Source organism: Notolabrus celidotus, chromosome 13, assembly GCF_009762535.1.
Source record: "Notolabrus celidotus isolate fNotCel1 chromosome 13, fNotCel1.pri, whole genome shotgun sequence".
NCBI lineage: Eukaryota > Metazoa > Chordata > Actinopteri > Labriformes > Labridae > Notolabrus > Notolabrus celidotus.
Window position 1 is genome coordinate 32,211,389 of NC_048284.1, and position 17,524 is coordinate 32,228,912.

At 42.8% G+C, this 17,524-nt stretch overlaps 1 protein-coding gene across 1 annotated transcript; it reads left to right on the plus strand.

Moving 5' to 3' along the window:
* The first annotated feature begins 3,088 nt into the window (after positions 1–3,088).
* On the plus strand, positions 3,089–14,789 carry LOC117823913 (zinc finger protein 436-like). Its single transcript, XM_034699191.1, has 2 exons — positions 3,089–3,248; positions 12,884–14,789. The coding sequence occupies exons 1-2, from the start codon at positions 3,224–3,226 to the stop codon at positions 14,683–14,685; spliced, it is 1,827 nt and encodes a 608-aa protein (XP_034555082.1). The 5' UTR covers positions 3,089–3,223; the 3' UTR covers positions 14,686–14,789.
* Positions 14,790–17,524: the final 2,735 nt, after the last annotated feature.

Consider the following 17,524-nt stretch of genomic DNA (forward strand, 5'->3'; position numbering starts at 1 on the left):
TGATTTTTGTCCCGATCTCCCCCTTACGATCGAAGACAGCAAAGGCCTGATTGTCGGATGTTTGCAAACGCCATCGTGTCTGATTTTCCTGTGGTGTGGGGTGTGTTAGGAGTGATTCTGTCCGGTCGGAGCCGCTCAGAACGCCTCAGAAGGAGAGATTGTAAATAATGAACATGTTTAATATTTGCGACTAGAAATCCTGTAGTGTGTGGGAAGCTCTGAGAGGAGCCGAGCACACACAGTGTGTAATGTCACGTGCACCGAAGCAAAAGCCAATCAAGATGCGAGCTGACTCAGATGACTGACATAAGAGGAAGTAAAAACAAACAAACACTTCTTTTTCCTGCGTACACTACATCCCCACGGTGCATCAGTGACCCTTTGATTATGTAAGCCTGTATTACCCAGCTACTAACTTAACATACAAACACTTTGTTAAAAACATTGATTAAAGATTATTTTATTGATTTAAATGATTTATGTTTACAGTTTTTAAAAATAGTCCTAGTGATTCCACACACCTTTAAAAAGAAACTAATGTCACTACTTTGAACCCTGCTGCTATCATCACCACCACTCATGGTTTAAGTGGAAACTTTGATTATTTACTGAGTTTTAAGACAAATGGTCAGTACATGAAGTAAAAAAAACCCAACCCCTTGGATTCAGAGGAAGAATTGCTCGTCCCTGAACGGATTGGATCAGATCATTCCACTGACGCATCCAGCCTCATGATCTAAACAAGGCTGACTCAAAACATGCTTGCCAGCGTTTGCTTTGTGTGTGAACCCGTGTTACTGAAGAAGCTCTTGTAAATGATCAACCAAAAGACGATCAAAAAGGTGGAGGAGAGGGGAAAGTAAGAGCTCCATGTTTTGTCCTTCTAATGTAAATAAGGATGTGGTTACAAAACAATGCAGACAGATTAAATGTGCAAGTTTACGATTGTTTCATGTTACGTGAGTATTTTTGGGGGGAATATTACTCTGCTCTTGTGTCTTCTTTTTGAATAACCTCTGTTTGAAATGTGCAGCACAGTCTGCTGCCCTTACCAATGTATTCATACATTGTAATCAGATCACTAAACTCTGAGGCTATATTATCAGTTTGCATTAGTGGTATGTTTGAAATAACAGGTGGGGGGCCTCGTCCTGAGCATCAACACAAGGAGCTGGTGCTGAGCAGAAGGCCACAGGGTGAGGACATAGGCGGCTTCTCAAAGGTCTTAACTTCAGTCCCCTCTCTCCTTCCCCGAACCGGAAGTATTTACTGACCCAACATATGAAGTGGCATCCCAAAGCTCAGACTTGGAACCCTCTGAAACTTCACATCACCTAGGATTAAGATGGCAAAAAGACGGACCTTAAAACAGTCACTTAGGGTGCCCTGAAACAGACCTTAAAACAGTCACTAAGGGTGACCTGAAACAGACCTTAAAACAGTCACTAAGGGTGACCTGAAACAGACCTCAAAACGGTCATCCATGTTTCCCTGAAACAGACCTTTTAAAGAAGTCACTAAGGGTTCCTTGAAACAGACCTTAAAACATTCACCAAGGGTGCAAGGAAACAGGCCTTTAAACATTCACTAAGGGTGCCCTGAAACAGACCATAAGACATACACTAAGGGTGCCCTGAAACAGACCTTAAAGCAGCCGCTAAGGGTCAGTGGCGGTTCTCGACCAATTTTACTAGGGGGGCCAGGCTGGGGCCAAGGGTGTTGTCAGAGGGACACATTCAACCCTGACAGAAGAGACTGAGAAGGGCGAGGACCGGCTAGGAACAAACTGGCAAAACATCAGTGCATCCCTATACTAGACATATATACTACTGTGTACTATATCAAAATGCAGACTGACAGCAGCTCTTTGGCTGTTTACAATCAACTTGAGTCCCTTAGTGCTCTAAGGGACTGGAACCAAGTGCCACACGCATGTATTCCGCCTGTAAAATCGGCGCGATACTGAAGCTTTTTTTATTGTATAATATTTGTCAGGCATTGGCCCCTGTTGGCCCCTCCCCAGAACTGCCACTGCTAAGGGTGCCCTGAAACAGACCAGAAAGTAGTCATTAAGGGTGCCCTGAAACAGATCTTAAAACAGTTGCTAAGGGTGCCCTAAAACAGACCTTAAAACAGTCGCTAAGAGTGCCCTGAAACAGACCTTAAAACAGTCGCTAAGAGTGCCCTGAAACAGACCTTAAAACAGTCGCTAAGAGTGCCCTGAAACAGACCTTAAAACAGTCGCTAAGAGTGCCCTGAAACAGACCTTAAAACAGTCGCTAAGAGTGCCCTGAAACAGACCTTTAAACAGTCACTAAGGTTGACCTGAAACAGATCTTAAAACAGTGATTAATAGTGACCTGAAATAGATCTTAAAACAGTGATTAATGGTGCCCTGAAAAAGACCAGCAGCCTGTTGCACTAGATGTGGGTAAGGTCAAACGTAGCCTAGTTTCAACGTAATTTCTCATTTAGGATGGAGTTTACACTCTACTAACTTTTCGGTCGTTGCACCAGCTGAGATCGGCAACGTGTTATCCGCAATAGATTATATCCTTTGGAAAAATATGATGACCAAGATTTGCTCTCCAGAGTATTAATGTTGTAGTTGATAATTTCACCACTCGATGTCACTGTTATTATAGACACTGTAGATAAAGGCTTTAGGCTGTAGTTATCATCTTATTATGACACTTTATCAAGATTGACATACCTTTTGTTGTTGTTCTGCGACTGTAGCGGCAGTTGGCTGAAGTTTGTTTCAGCTGTTGGTCAGTACTGAGACGATCAGGCACGATTAAGAATAGTATTGTAATATCTGATGTTGACCCTTATAAGGACTCTGTTGGCTATACTTTGGATCTTGTTTTATCTTCCACTGGAGGAAAATGCTCCACCCTCCATCGATCTTGAGTATTTGCACATTAGTATTTAATCCTACTCTGAATTTTGTATGACTTAATTTGATCGACTTGGACTGATTTGTTGTTACCTCATGTGGAGCACGTGTGTTTGTATGTGAATGAAAGACACAATAAAATAAGTTTGAGTTGAGTGCTTTTATTTTGAAGGCCGGATGAGGGTCGTGTTTTAGTATCCGGGTCACGAGGTCAATCTCCGGCGGAGCACAGTTAGCATGAATAGATGTTGACAGGAGCAGTCCTCTCTGCAAAGACACCAGCGTATAGTTTTCTTTCCTTCTCGGACTCTTGACGTGTGGAGAATGTCCGGGTTTCAGGATCTGACAGGTTGGTTTTCTTTGCTCTGCTGGAAACGTGTTTCCTGATGATGTTTCAGAGAGACGAGCCTTTAGCTAAGGTTTAGAGACGCACAGAGTGAGTTAGCTGCAGCTAGCTCCTGCTCAGTAAACCATGTAGTATAGTGGACTTAAAGAGTCTTTAGTGGCTGTGCTGTGATGATGATAATGTGTCTGATAAAACCATAGAGCCATTCAAAGTGCTTTACAGAGAATCTATCAAAACTGACTGAAAGTTTTCAGACTGACAAAAAAATAAATAAATCAAAGCTTTAAAAAAAAGATGAACTAAAACTGCAGTGTGTTTGCAAATGACTGCAATAATGAATACAATTCAACGATGAAATATTCAGTTCCCAGAGGAACATTTTACTGCTCAAGGCTTTCTCTTCTAAGTCTTGGGAGACCAAACTGAGATTCTCACTTCAGCCTCTTAAAGTTTCAAATTGTTCTCATTCGTTGAGACCATAACATGAGTCTTATTTGAGACTTAAATGAGAGATCTCATTAATGGCTCATTTTCATTTCCAAATGAGACTTTAATGAGACATAGGGAGACAAGGAAGAGACAATCCACTAAAATTAAACAGCACTACAAATTCTAGCCTACATAAAAAAAATGCAAAAAAAACAATAATAAAAATTGACAACTTTAAATGCCATTCAAAATACTTTCTTTATTAAAACAGCTGCTGAGCAAGTATGTCAACATTTTTAAGTGACTATGGAACAGACATATTACTGATGCTTCTATAACACAAAGCAAACAGACAATCAGTAAGAAGTTTGCCTCTTTCTATACTGTTCTATTTAGTTCCTGTTACTGCAACCATGGAGTAATATCAGAGCAGACAATAAGCATATCTCTACAATGAGTAATACTCCTGACTAGGGATGTACATTTTAAGTATTTTCCGTGATCTATTTTTGGAAATGTTAATGATCTATTATCGATTAATTGATAAAAAAAAAAAACCATTATTATTCTTACGTCAAAAACAATGCCAAATACGTTGTTTTCCCCCTAAATTTTATTTTCTACAGCAAAAAAATGCAAATAACTGACGGGATTGAATACGGGCACACGTTTGACACGCAGAATATCAACGAACAGGCTCATGAAAATATTCTCCGCGGACATAATCTTATAAAGTGAAGGCTCATAATACTAACAGAAAAGTACTTCAGACTCACAGTGTCCAGTTTTCTGTCTACTCGTTCTTATTGAGAAAAATAAACATGTGTATTCAGTCAGGTGTCAGCCGGAAGCGCAACCGGGTCAGAATCAGTCCCGCTGGAGAAAAGCCCAGACGGCTCTGATGTTGCTGCTCTGTAAACGTAGCGTATCAGAATTTCCTACCTGTCTGTTGCCTTTGTATTCAAAGGTGGGAAATTTCCTGTTTAAAGTTGTCAACCTTTGTGTCCGTGTCGTTGTTGGCAGCAGTTTTGTATTGATCCTCTTTTAAAAAGCGCACGTGGAGACCTGACGCACAGCCGCAGCCGCCAGCTGAGCGTCTCCATTGTGCGCAACACCTTTAACAGCTGATTCACATCGAAACATGCTTTAAACTTAAAACACCTCCCTGATAGATGAGTGTAATATGAGACCACATGATGTTTGTTCCACGTGACGGAAAATTGAAAAGAAAAATATGTGTTTCGAGTAATTTCTTAACAATCAATTAATCGATAATCGATTAATTGTGGTCATCCCTACTCCTGACTGCAACAAGAAAGTAGGATGACATTTTAGTGAGATCACACTTCTTAACATGTATAAAAAACAAGACCATCGAACAACATATCTATGTGCACAGTTGTTACCAAAACCTATGCAAACTGAAAAGTTCTTCACATGAGCTTCAACTTATGTGGTGCCATTTGTAAAGTTGTGCACACTGACATAACAGCAACATTTCTCCCCATTAAGCTCTAAAATGTCTTAGAAACGGAGTGTACATTTTTCAAAGTCACTTTATTACATTTAGAGCAATATTTGTGTGTACAATAAGTGTGAAAAATATATTAATGTTAAGAAACAGTTAAATTCAAATGTTACAGGTAAATCTGAATGTAAAATTTTGCTGTGCGATCCAAAATATTTAGCTAATATGCAAATTCACACTGCTGCCTAGCGCAAGTATCAAAATACAAGCCTCATAAGGCAATACAGATATCCCAACCAGTCTGGCTGTATTGACTCCTACAGGTTACTAGCCGGACTGCCCTCCATCAATCATGTGAACTGATTTAGCAGAAAATATTGGAAAGGCAGTTTTGTAGTCCATTAAAGGGATATTTCAGTTTTTTTGAAGTGGGGTCGTATGAGTTACATTACACTATTGCGCCTGCTTGCCACACTGGGTCTCATTCATGAAATGTGAGCAGCACAAATTTGTGTGTAAGTCGTGTGCAGTGGAAACTTCCGCGAAATTTCTGCATTCATCAATCTTTTAGTAGTTCTGATCTGTGAGTAACTACTCACAAAATCTACACCTGCTCCTGACTGTGTGTAGCGCTTATGTAAATGTAGGAATACACATAAATACAGCTGGTCACTGTCAGAAATTACAATTTGAATACGTACTGCTCTCTGTTATGTGCCTTTGAGACACGTAATTTAAACATGACAAAATATTAAAGAAATATATAACATATATTTACAACAAATAAGTTGGCAGTTAAAGCTTTGAAATCTAGATTAGGTTTATTTAGAATGTGAACTACTTATTAAAAACCACACAGACTAAATGTGCTATCTGCATGTTTAATGATACCAATACAAAAATATTATTATAATAATAAAAACACAAAAAAGTTTGTGAACTATTGTCACAGCCATGCAACATATTGCTCACCAGGTGGTGTCAGTTATAATGAAATATACCACAGTATAAAAAGACTTTGGTCTCAGACAATGGTAACAATGGCTGAACTTGCACTTCTGCATGATTTGGGACAAGGTGCTATCTGGAGAGAGAGGAAGTTCAGGGACTGAGCAGATTTGTTGGCTGAGAGTGATGAATGGTTGATTAGTCGTTTACGACTACCGTGACCAATTCTGTTGTATTCATGCAACATTCTGGAGCCTAATCTGACGAGGCCAACTAAAAGAAGCCGCGCCATACCCGCACGTTTGCAGGCGCTCTCTGTGCTGGGATTCTTAGCCACAGGGACCTTCCAGCAGGAGATGGCAGATAGATCTGGAATCTCCCAGCCATCAATGAGCTGCATTTTACTGGCAGTACTTGCCGGCATTATTGAATTAAGGCCGGAGTACATTCAATTCCCCCATGGAGCACAACGGCAAATCGAGGTGAAGCAGGGGTTCAGTGCGCTGGCCAACATGCCAAATGTCATCGGTGCCATAGACTGCACACACATACGTGTATCAAGGCTCCATCTAATGATGCATTTGCATACATAAACCAGAAAAACTTTCATTCCGTGAATGTGCAGCTGATATGTGATGCAAACTGTGTGTTGCTCAACGTTGTGGCTCGGTGGGACGCATGACAGCTTCACAGTTGTCACCTGTTCTCCCGGAGAATGGAGCTGTGAGAGACGGCTGGCTTGTCGGTAAGAATGTAGTCTTCTATACAAATGCATGTGTTTTATAGAGACTTACCATTTTATATCCATAGAAAATAAAATGTGCTTCCTACATTCCACTTTGCCCAAAATAATCTCAATCTCCGCCTCAGAGAAGTTCTTTTTTCGCTCTCTATCCTTCTTTCCTTGCACCATGATTGCAGGGCAGGCCGACCAGATGCACAGGTCAGTGTCCTTATATGGTGGTTATCTGCTATTCATGGGCGGGATTTATGCTAATTGATGATCATCTGGAGCGCGCTGTCAGTTTACGATGGGTTGGCATTCACGATTTTACACACGTGTTTACATTCAAATCTGCAGCCTCACCTCACTTCAGATTGCGCAATCCCTCACTGACTAGGTTGAGGCTTGTTATTGTAAAGTGCCTGTTTCTGTCTCTCTTCACGTCTCCAATATGATTGTATCAGACACTTTTAATATGCACTCCAGTTTTCCACAGTCAGGCTAATGTATTTAATATTTGTGTGTTACATATTTAGTTTTGCTGATCGCATAAAACCGCAGATAAAATAGGGTGAGGTGAGGCAGACAGTACTCTGCCTCACTGAAGGGGGCCTACGAGAGCACACAGGTTCACTTTGCTGCTGTTCTTCTACGCAGAGATCGAGCACTGCAATCTCAAAATCAAATGCGCAGCTGCAGTCCATTCATTCTAAAATTTTGCTCCAATTGAAAGCCAAACATGGAAGATATTATCTCTAACCTTAACAATTAACAATACAGTCATGGCCAAAAGTTTTGAGAATGACACAAATATTACATTTTCACAAAGTCTGCTGCTTCAGGGTTTTTAGGTGTTTTTGTCAGATGTTTCTATGGTATAATGAAATACAATTAGAAGCATTTCATAAGTATCAAAAGCTTTTATTGAGAATTACACAGAATTCATGCAATAAGTCAATATTTGCAGTGTGACCCTTCTTTTTCAAGACCTCTGCAATTCTCCCTGGCATGCTGTCAATCAACTTCTGGACCAAATCCTGACTGATGGCAGTCCATTCTTGCATAATCAATGCTTGGAGTTTGTCAGAATTTGTGGGTTTTTGATTGTCCACCCGCCTCTTGAGGATTGACCACAAGTTCTCAATGGGATTAAGATCTGGGGAGTTTCCTGGCCAAGGGCCCAAAATCTTAATGTTTTGTTCCCCGAGCCATTTTGTTATGACTTTTGCTTTATGGCAAGGTGCTCCATCATGCTGGAAAAGGCATTCTTCATCACCAAACTGCCCTTGGATGGTTGGGAGAAGTTGCTCTCGGAGGACGTTCTGGTACCATTCTTTATTCATGGCTGTGTTTTTGGGCAAGATTGTGAGAGACCGAAAAGCAACCCCACACATGAATGGTCTCCGGATGCTTCACTGTTGGCAAGAGACAGGACTGATGGTAGCACTCACCTCGTCTTCTCCGAACAAGCCTTCCTCCAGATGCCCCAAACAATCGGAAAGGGGATTCATCAGAGAAAATGACTTTACCCCAGTCCTCAGCAGTCCAGTCCCTGTACCTTCTGCAGAATATCAGTCTGTCCCTGATGTTTTTACTGGAGAGAAGTGGCTTCTTTGCTGCCCTCCTTGACACCAGGCCTTCCTCCAAAAGTCTTCGCCTCACTGTGCGTGCAGATGCACTCACACCTGCCTGCTGCCATTCCTGAGCAAGCTCTGCACTGGTGGTAGCCCGATCCCGCAGCTTTAACACCTTCAGGAGATGGTCCTGGCCCTTGCTGGACTTTCTTGGGCGCCCTGGAGCCTGTTTGGCAACAATTGAACCTCTCTCCTTGAAGTTCTTGATAATTCGATAGACAGTTGACTGAGGTGCAATCTTACTGGCTGCTATAAACTTCCCTGTTAGGCCCTTTTTGTGCAATGCAATGATGGCTGCGCGTGTTTCCTTGCAGGTAACCATGGCTAACAGATGAGGAACAATGGTGTCATGCACCATCTTCCTTTTAAAGTGTCCAGTCACTCAATCATGACAGATTGATCGCCAGCCTTGTCCTCATCAACACCCACACCTGTGTTAATGTGTGTGACACCTGTGTGTCATTGAAATGATGTTAGCTGGTCCTTTTGTGGCAGGGCTGAAATGCAGTGGAAATGTGTTTTTGGTGATAAAGTTCATTTTCAAGGCAAAGAGGGACTTTGCAATTAATTGCAGTTGAGCTGATCACTCCTCATAACATTCTGGAGTATATGCAAATTGCCATTATAAAAACTGAAACAGCAGACTTTGTGAAAATTAATAGTTGTGTCATTCTCAAAACTTTTGGCCATGACTGTAGACTACCAATAGAAACGGGATCTAATTAATAAAGGAAGACCAACGCCGGAGCTTAAAGATCTGCTTCAAACATCAGGTCAGAAAATAACTCACTCCTTTCAAACCGAGCTGTTTGGCTCATAAATTTGTAAATCTGACTCTAATGTCAATGCCTCACCAGCCATGAACCTCACCGCACATCACTGGTCCACATTAACCTGTAAAGGGAGAGAGCGTCCCTCTACGCTTTCTGTTCATCAGCTTTCCTGTACAGCTTTCCTTTGTTTGTTTTTGTTTAAAGTTATATTATTGGGCTTTTTCACCTTTATTGACAGGACAGCTAAAGAGAGACAGGAAATGTGGGGAGTAGAGAGGGGGTGAAGAAATGCAGCAAATGATGCCGGCCAGGAGTTGAACTGGCAACTTCTTTGATGAGGACTGTAGCCTCTATACGTGGTGCGCTTAGACCGCTAGGCCACCAGCGCCCTGAAAGATCATTTAACATTTCCTTCTGTCTTCCTAGGTTTTCATAGGCTATCGCTAGGAAACACATCAGAGCTATGAAACCTAACAGCAGTGTACCAGAAGCAGTGTAGTCACTGTGGATGGGATCAATGAGAGACAGATGAGCAACAATCTGAATCAACTTTAGTCCCAAGCTGCAACCTCTGGTCTTAAAATATGAAACTCAAGTGTTAAACTACAGTTCATTGAGTGTCCGCTTGAGGCTGGCTGCAGAAACACAGGAAACCACATACACACCCATTCAAAGAAGACAATCTTTACAGCAGAAATAAACATGTTTACAGCCTGGTACAAAAAATAGTTTAGGTCTGAATGGCTTATTTCTCGTTTTGCCCAAATAAGGACGTGCCTGACCTGACTAACAGACGGGAACCCTGTAGCTGTTAGTGAGAAGGCTAAAGGCCTCTTTACCTCACACTAGCTTGACAGAAGTTAGGTTGAGTTCAGCATATCCAATATGGCACCCGCCAAGGTTTGGCTTCAAAACAGCGCTTCAGAAACAGATGGTTGATGTCACGGATAATTTGTCCATTATTTAAACAGTCTGTGTTCAGTCTCTGTGATTAAGTTGAGTTCCTGTCCTTCACTGTAGCTCCCTCCATCCCATCAACAGAGGCCTCTGCTCAGCATAGATCAACCTGGGTTGTGTATGTATGTATGTATGTATGTATGTATGTATGTATGTATGATGTCCTGAGTTTTTACCACACAATACTTCATCATGTCTTTTTTGTCTCACCTTTAACAAACGTCCCTTATTATGAAAAAATATTCAACGCAAAAGCATATTTAAAACTAAACGGAAACTTAAAGTTAAAAAAAGATAGAAACTCCTCTAAACCACGGACGTGTTGAATGATTAAATGTCTTCACCCTAGCTACTAGGCACCGGAATTAGTAGTCTGTGTTAGTGTGCAAAAAAGTGTGAGTGTCCGTCAGAGGCTGTGGTCAGGTGAGGCGAATTTTGATTTTGACTTAATGTCTCACCATGAAATTTGAAATTTGAAACTAAACTGTTGTAGCTCAGCTTCGCATCGACATATCTGCCTATATCCAGCCTGAACACATTAATCTTTGAAATTATTTCAAAAACCATAACGCCACCTACTGATAACACAAAGTCTCTGCTTCCACAGAGCCACAGGCAAATCCTACCTGGTTAGCCTACTTCCTCTCAGCATTCTTCTGGTGCATCCCCGGACCTTCCCCCTACCACCTTATGAAGAGCATATGCTGATGCCAAATGCTGTTCACCTGGCAAATTTTTGTTCCCCATCAATTAGGAAGTAGTATGTTGAAGGCCTTGAAATACTTATGTCCACGTTGTGTGGTGCTACAATTTCACCATGTACGCAACGTTAATGTGGCCCCTGAAGTTGTGTGAAGTCACCTCATCAGCTGTAAGCAGGATGGATGCAGTGAAGTAACCGTACATCAAAAAATTTCGAACACTGTATTTCTCATTTATTCTATCTTTTCAAAGGTTGGGAGTCCGTATATGGTGTTTTATTTTGAAATTGGCTGATGTTTCATGCGATCCTTATGCCTGACTTCCTGTCCAGGTCATTCTTTTCTGTGTAGATTAACGCATGCTGGGTGCTGGCTCCGTCGAAAATAGACTTGGCGCAGAGGGACGATCCTGAGACGCGCCGCGGCGTGCCCTGTGTGAACATGAGCGCTGACTAGAATGGGAATGTATTGGCTGCACGGAGCACGGCACAGCCGTAACGCAACGCGGTGCATCCTGTATATATTGGGGGTTAGTTTTGTGCATCACGCTGGTGTACACATGATGCTGGTGGAAGTGTACACCCCGCTGACAGAAATGTAGGAGTTTATGTCAGCTAACATCCAAATTCCACTAGATCTGTGTCCGGTCCGTCTCCGATCCTTCACAGCACCAGATCTGATAGGTTTCTATTCTAGGTTCCAGGCTGCCTCTCTGATCCAGCAGGTCGGAGCCCTCCAGATCAGATACGCAAGACTTCTATTTTTGCTGGATGCCGGAGCACGACACATCAATCTCAACAGAGCAGATGGAGCAGGACAGGAAGTCAGGTTTCACCAAAACAAAATGAAAACATCCGGTTAATTTTCAGAATAAAACACTCTGTGTTATCACCAGATCGTATTTCACTTAACTACAACAACAAACCAAAGTCATGATGAGCGGAGCCAGGCCTGGAGTCATCATGTCAGAGGTTTTCAAAGGACCATAAATATGCAAAAGGCAGTGCGTTTCTGCTGCAGGCCTGTATGGACGGGACTCTCTCAACCTACCCCTATAAATCTATCACCCTCAGGTACAGGGAGGAGAAGGCGAGACTCGTGATGGAGCTTAGGGAGTCTTCTGACATGACAGTGAGGGAGACACATTGCTTAGTTGGTGGGCAGGATCCAGACAGAACAGAGAGGCCTTGGATGGGGTGACCCACCCCGCTTGTGGTCCAGGGCAGGCAAGAAGGAGAGGAGCTTGAGCGGAGTCAGAGTGGGAGAGCTTAGGTCTGTGAATTACATTTTCAAACAAAGTTATGTATTAATGTTGAAATTAGTTTTAGCTGAAACTTGGACTTTAAGTTTCAAGGAGGTCAGATTCACAGAAGAATCCAATCACTGAGTGATATTCGATCCTAGGGCCTGGCTGCCATTTTAGACTTGTGTGAAATCAGCTCTTTAGTCGCTGTACATGTTGCTCTTCTGATTCTCCTCCTCTCTCCTCAGTCCTCTGTCCTTGAGGCTCTCTCCCCTGAACAGCATTAAGACCTTTGGGATGCTCTTTACATAGCAGACCAAAAGCTACTTTTGGTTTAACTGAGGAAATGTCATTTTGGACCTTTGTGATGTAGGGCAAGTGGGCTCACACTTCATGTCTGTTTCTAAAGGGTTTTTAAAGACTTCACTGACAGTCATCGCTCTATCAGAACAGCCGTCAGAATGGGATTGCAGTCAGCCGGCCTCTGCCTCAGCTTCTGCACTCGATCACTGGTAGTTTTGGTCACTTTGAGGTTTGACTTGGAAAGTCTACAGCCTGCAATGCTGTGCTCCTGTATTGCTACACATGTATCAAACTAACAAGCAAACTTTAAATAAACTGACTAACTGACTGACTTTCAAACTGGGACTGAAAGAGGGAAACTTACAGTGATGATATCAAGAATCACTATTTCAAGGTTTTATTTTTAAGGTTTTATCAAGAAGTCAGTGCCTCCATTGATGTGTCTTTGTGTGTTTCAGTGTTTCCTTCAGACGTCCAGCAGCTGTCGGTTAGTGAAGAGGAGCTTCCCCCCAAGCAGCAGGAGAGGAGCGCCAGTCTGGACCAGGAGGACAAAGAGTTCCCCCACATCAAAGAGGAACAGGAGGAACTACGGGGCAGTCAGGAGGGAGAACAGCTTAATGGACTGGAGGAGGCTGATACCACCAAGTTCCCCTTCACTGTTATCCAAGTGAAGAGTGAAGATGAAGAAGAGGAACTTCAGACCTCACAGGTCTGTCTTCATCAAAGACGAACTGAACAGATGGAAACAGGCACTGATGGAGAGAACTGTGGAGGACCAGAACCAGCCAGGGACTCGGATCCAGTGAAACATTTACAGCCAGAAACCAAGGTAGAGACTAAAGACTCTTCTGAACCTGACACTGATGACAGTGATGACTGGAAGGAGACCAGAGGACATCATTCAGGTTTGAAATCTGTGGACAGCATCAAAGATAAGAGACCAGAGACTGATGAGAAACTACATAGTTGCTCTGAGTGTGGTAAAACATTCACAATTAAACAAAACCTGAAGAGACACATGAGAATCCACACAGGAGAGAAACCCTACGGATGCCTCACGTGTGGTAAACGGTTTCCTTGGGATAATCAGTTAAAAAGACACAAGTGTGGTAGAGTTCATGGTTCAGAGCTCCATCAATACCAACCTGCAGAGAGAGGAGAGGCAGAATCCAGGGCTGGTGGAGAGGACTGTGGAGGACCAGATCCAGCCAGCACCACAGGTCCAGAGAGACATTCACAACATGAGACTGAGGTCAAGACTGAAGAGTGTGGTGATCTGGAGAAGAAAGCTGAACATGGGTCAGATTTGAACTCTCTGGAAAACTGCAAAAATAAGAGACAACCAAAATCACACAGCTGCTCTTTCTGTTGTAAGACTTTCAAGAAGAAATGGGATCTGACCCAACATCTGAAATACCATACTGGAGAGAAACCATACAGCTGCTCAGAGTGTGGTAAAAAATTTGGACAAAAGCATCATCTGATTGGACACAAGAGAGTTCACACGGGGGAGAAACCCTTCAGTTGTTCTGAGTGTGGTCAAAGATTTACAAGAAATTCCACGCTAACAGGTCACATGTCAATTCACAGAGGGGAGAAACCGTACAGCTGCTCTGTGTGTGGGAAAAGATTTCATCAGAGAGGGCATCTGATGACACATACGCTCATTCATTCAGGGGAGAAACCGTTTGGCTGCTCTGAGTGTAGTAAAAGATTTACCCACAAGTATTACCTGACACTTCACATGGCACATCACAGAGGAGAGAAACCCATCAGCTGCAGTGTGTGTGAACAACATTTCTCTTGGTACTCACAGTTAACAAATCACAAATGTTTCAACAGTCAGACTTCAGAGTTTCATCAAAACCAAAGTGAGGACACAAGAGAGGCAGAAACTGCTGATGTAGAGGACTGTGGAGGACCAGAGCCAGCCAGGAACCCAGATGCAGAGAGACCCTTACAGCCAGAGACTGAGATCAAGACTGACCTTTCTGAGCCTGAGATGGACGACAGGGATGAATGGAAGGAAACTAAAGAACATCAGTCGGGCTTTAAGTTTCTGACAAATTGTGACATCTTCCAGAGTGCAGCAAAATTTAACTCTGACAGGAGAGAAGTTTTGTGCTCCGAGTCTGATGAAACCACGTACAATAACCACCTTCTGAAGATCTACACAAACAGTTACATAGAGAGGACCAGAACCAGCCAGGGAATCAGATCCAGAGAGACATTCACGAGTAGTGATTACAGTCAAGTATGAAACTGCTGACAGTGATTTTTTCACCCATCTGAAGATAACTGAAAATGAATCACACAGCCGCTCTAAATGTAATAATAAATTGAAGGATCATGTTGATTCATGGAGAAGAAGAGAAATCCTTCAGCTGCTCTGTGTGCAGCAAAATATTCACCCAGATGTTTCACATGGCACATCACAGATGGGGGAGGGGCATCAGTGGGAAGTGTATGACCTACAGGGGGATCACAGTCAGCTTGGCCCCTTTGTTGAGAAACTATCTATAAAGCCAGCATGGAAGCTAGGATATCATCTATGAGGTCTATACGAGTTAGTCAAGCTAATATCAAGAAATTCCAACACAAACACGCTCATGTTTTTAGTCTGCAGTGACAATGAAGTTGTGTTATTGGCACATTGTTTAAGGCACATTTAAAAGTGAATCTAGCATAACCAACTTGTGTTTTTAAACCTGTTTACATACTTTATATTATTGAAGCGTTATCTTTAAAAATACACATTTGTTTTTTCATAATCCGTATGTAACATCTGCAGCTGTATGCGCCTCAATGTCAGTAACTATAGTCAGTCTTTTTCTATAAGCTTCCATTCCTCCTAAGCCTTCAGTAAAACTTCTGGCTTATGAGCACCAGACTGACCCTCAATTTATACAGGATGCGCTGCTTTGTGTAACGGCTGCGCTGCAAGTTTGCTCCGTCCGAAGGCTTGTGCCCTGCTCCACAGGATGCGTGTTTGGAGCGTAGTGCCAGCTCAGAGCAGCCAGGATCAGCTGGGTCCAGCATAGAGAGAACTACATACAAAGAAGAGGTTACAGAGCCTTTCTGTGGTTGAATCATTTGATAGCATTGTGTTTGTCCTTCTATCATCACTGAGTATGCTGCATCACTATAAACTTTAATTTTTGCAGGTTTAGTTTCATATGAATAATTCTGCTCTACCATGTTGTCCTGTTACCTTCAGATACAGTTATCATAATGGATCACGGATATGTGGCTGTTAATATACCATCCATCCATTATCTTGACTGCTTATCCCGTTAGGGGTCACGGGGGGCTTGAGCCTATCCCAGCTGGCTTTAGGCGGAAGGCAGGGTACAGTCATGGCCAAAAATTTTGAGAATGACACAAATATTACATTTTCACAAAGTCTGCTGCTTCAGGGTTTTTAGGTGTTTTTGTCAGATGTTTCTATGGTATAATGAAATACAATTAGAAGCATTTCATAAGTATCAAAAGCTTTTATTGAGAATTACACAGAATTCATGCAATAAGTCAATATTTGCAGTGTTGACCCTTCTTTTTCAAGACCTCTGCAATTCTCCCTGGCATGCTGTCAATCAACTTCTGGACCAAATCCTGACTGATGGCAGTCCATTCTTGCATAATCAATGCTTGGAGTTTGTCAGAATTTGTGGGTTTTTGATTGTCCATCCGCCTCTTGAGGATTGACCACAAGTTCTCAATGGGATTAAGATCTGGGGAGTTTCCTGGCCAAGGGCCCAAAATCTTAATGTTTTGTTCCCCGAGCCATTTTGTTATGACTTTTGCTTTATGGCAAGGTGCTCCATCATGCTGGAAAAGGCATTCTTCATCACCAAACTGCCCTTGGATGGTTGGGAGAAGTTGCTCTCGGAGGACGTTCTGGTACCATTCTTTATTCATGGCTGTGCTTTTAGGCAAGATTGTGAGAGAGCCCACTCCCTTGACCGAAAAGCAACCCCACACATGAATGGTCTCAGGATGCTTCACTGTTGGCAAGAGACAGGACTGATGGTAGCGCTCACCTCGTCTTCTCCGAACAAGCCTTCCTCCAGATGCCCCAAACAATCGGAAAGGGGATTCATCAGAGAAAATGACTTTACCCCAGTCCTCAGCAGTCCAGTCCCTGTACCTTCTGCAGAATATCAGTCTGTCCCTGATGTTTTTACTGGAGAGAAGTGGCTTCTTTGCTGCCCTCCTTGACACCAGGCCTTCCTCCAAAAGTCTTCGCCTCACTGTGCGTGCAGATGCACTCACACCTGCCTGCTGCCATTCCTGAGCAAGCTCTGCACTGGTGGTGGCCCGATCCCGCAGCTGTAACACCTTCAAGAGACGGTCCTGGCGCTTGCTGGACTTTCTTGGGCGCCCTGGAGCCTGTTTGGCAACAATTGAACCTCTCTCCTTGAAGTTCTTGATAATTGGATAGACGGTTGACTGAGGTGCAATCTTACTCGCTGCTATAAACTTCCCTGTTAGGCCCTTTTTGTGCAATGCAATGATGGCTGCACGTGTTTCCTTGCAGGTAACCATGGCTAACAGATGAGGAACAATGGTGTCATGCACCATCTTCCTTTTAAAGTGTCCAGTCACTCAATCATGACAGATTGATCGCCAGCCTTGTCCTCATCAACACCCACACCTGTGTTAATGTGTGTGACATCTGTGTGTCATTGAAATGATGTTAGCTGGTTCTTTTGTGGCAGGGCTGAAATGCAGTGGAAATGTGTTTTTGGTGATAAAGTTCATTTTCACGGCAAAGAGGGACTTTGCAATTAATTGCAGTTGAGCTGATCACTCCTCATAACATTCTGGAGTATATGCAAATTGCCATTATAAAAACTGAAACAGCAGACTTTGTGAAAACTAATAGTTGTGTCATTCTCAAAACTTTTGGCCATGACTGTACACACTGGACCGGTCGCCAGCCTATCACAGGGCTAACACAGAGAGAAAGACAATCATTCACGCACACACTCACACCTACGGGCAATTTAGAGTGACCACTTAACCTGGTGAGCATGTTTTGGACTGTGGGAGGAAGCCAGAGAACCCAGCATGCACGGGGAGAACATGCAGACTCCACA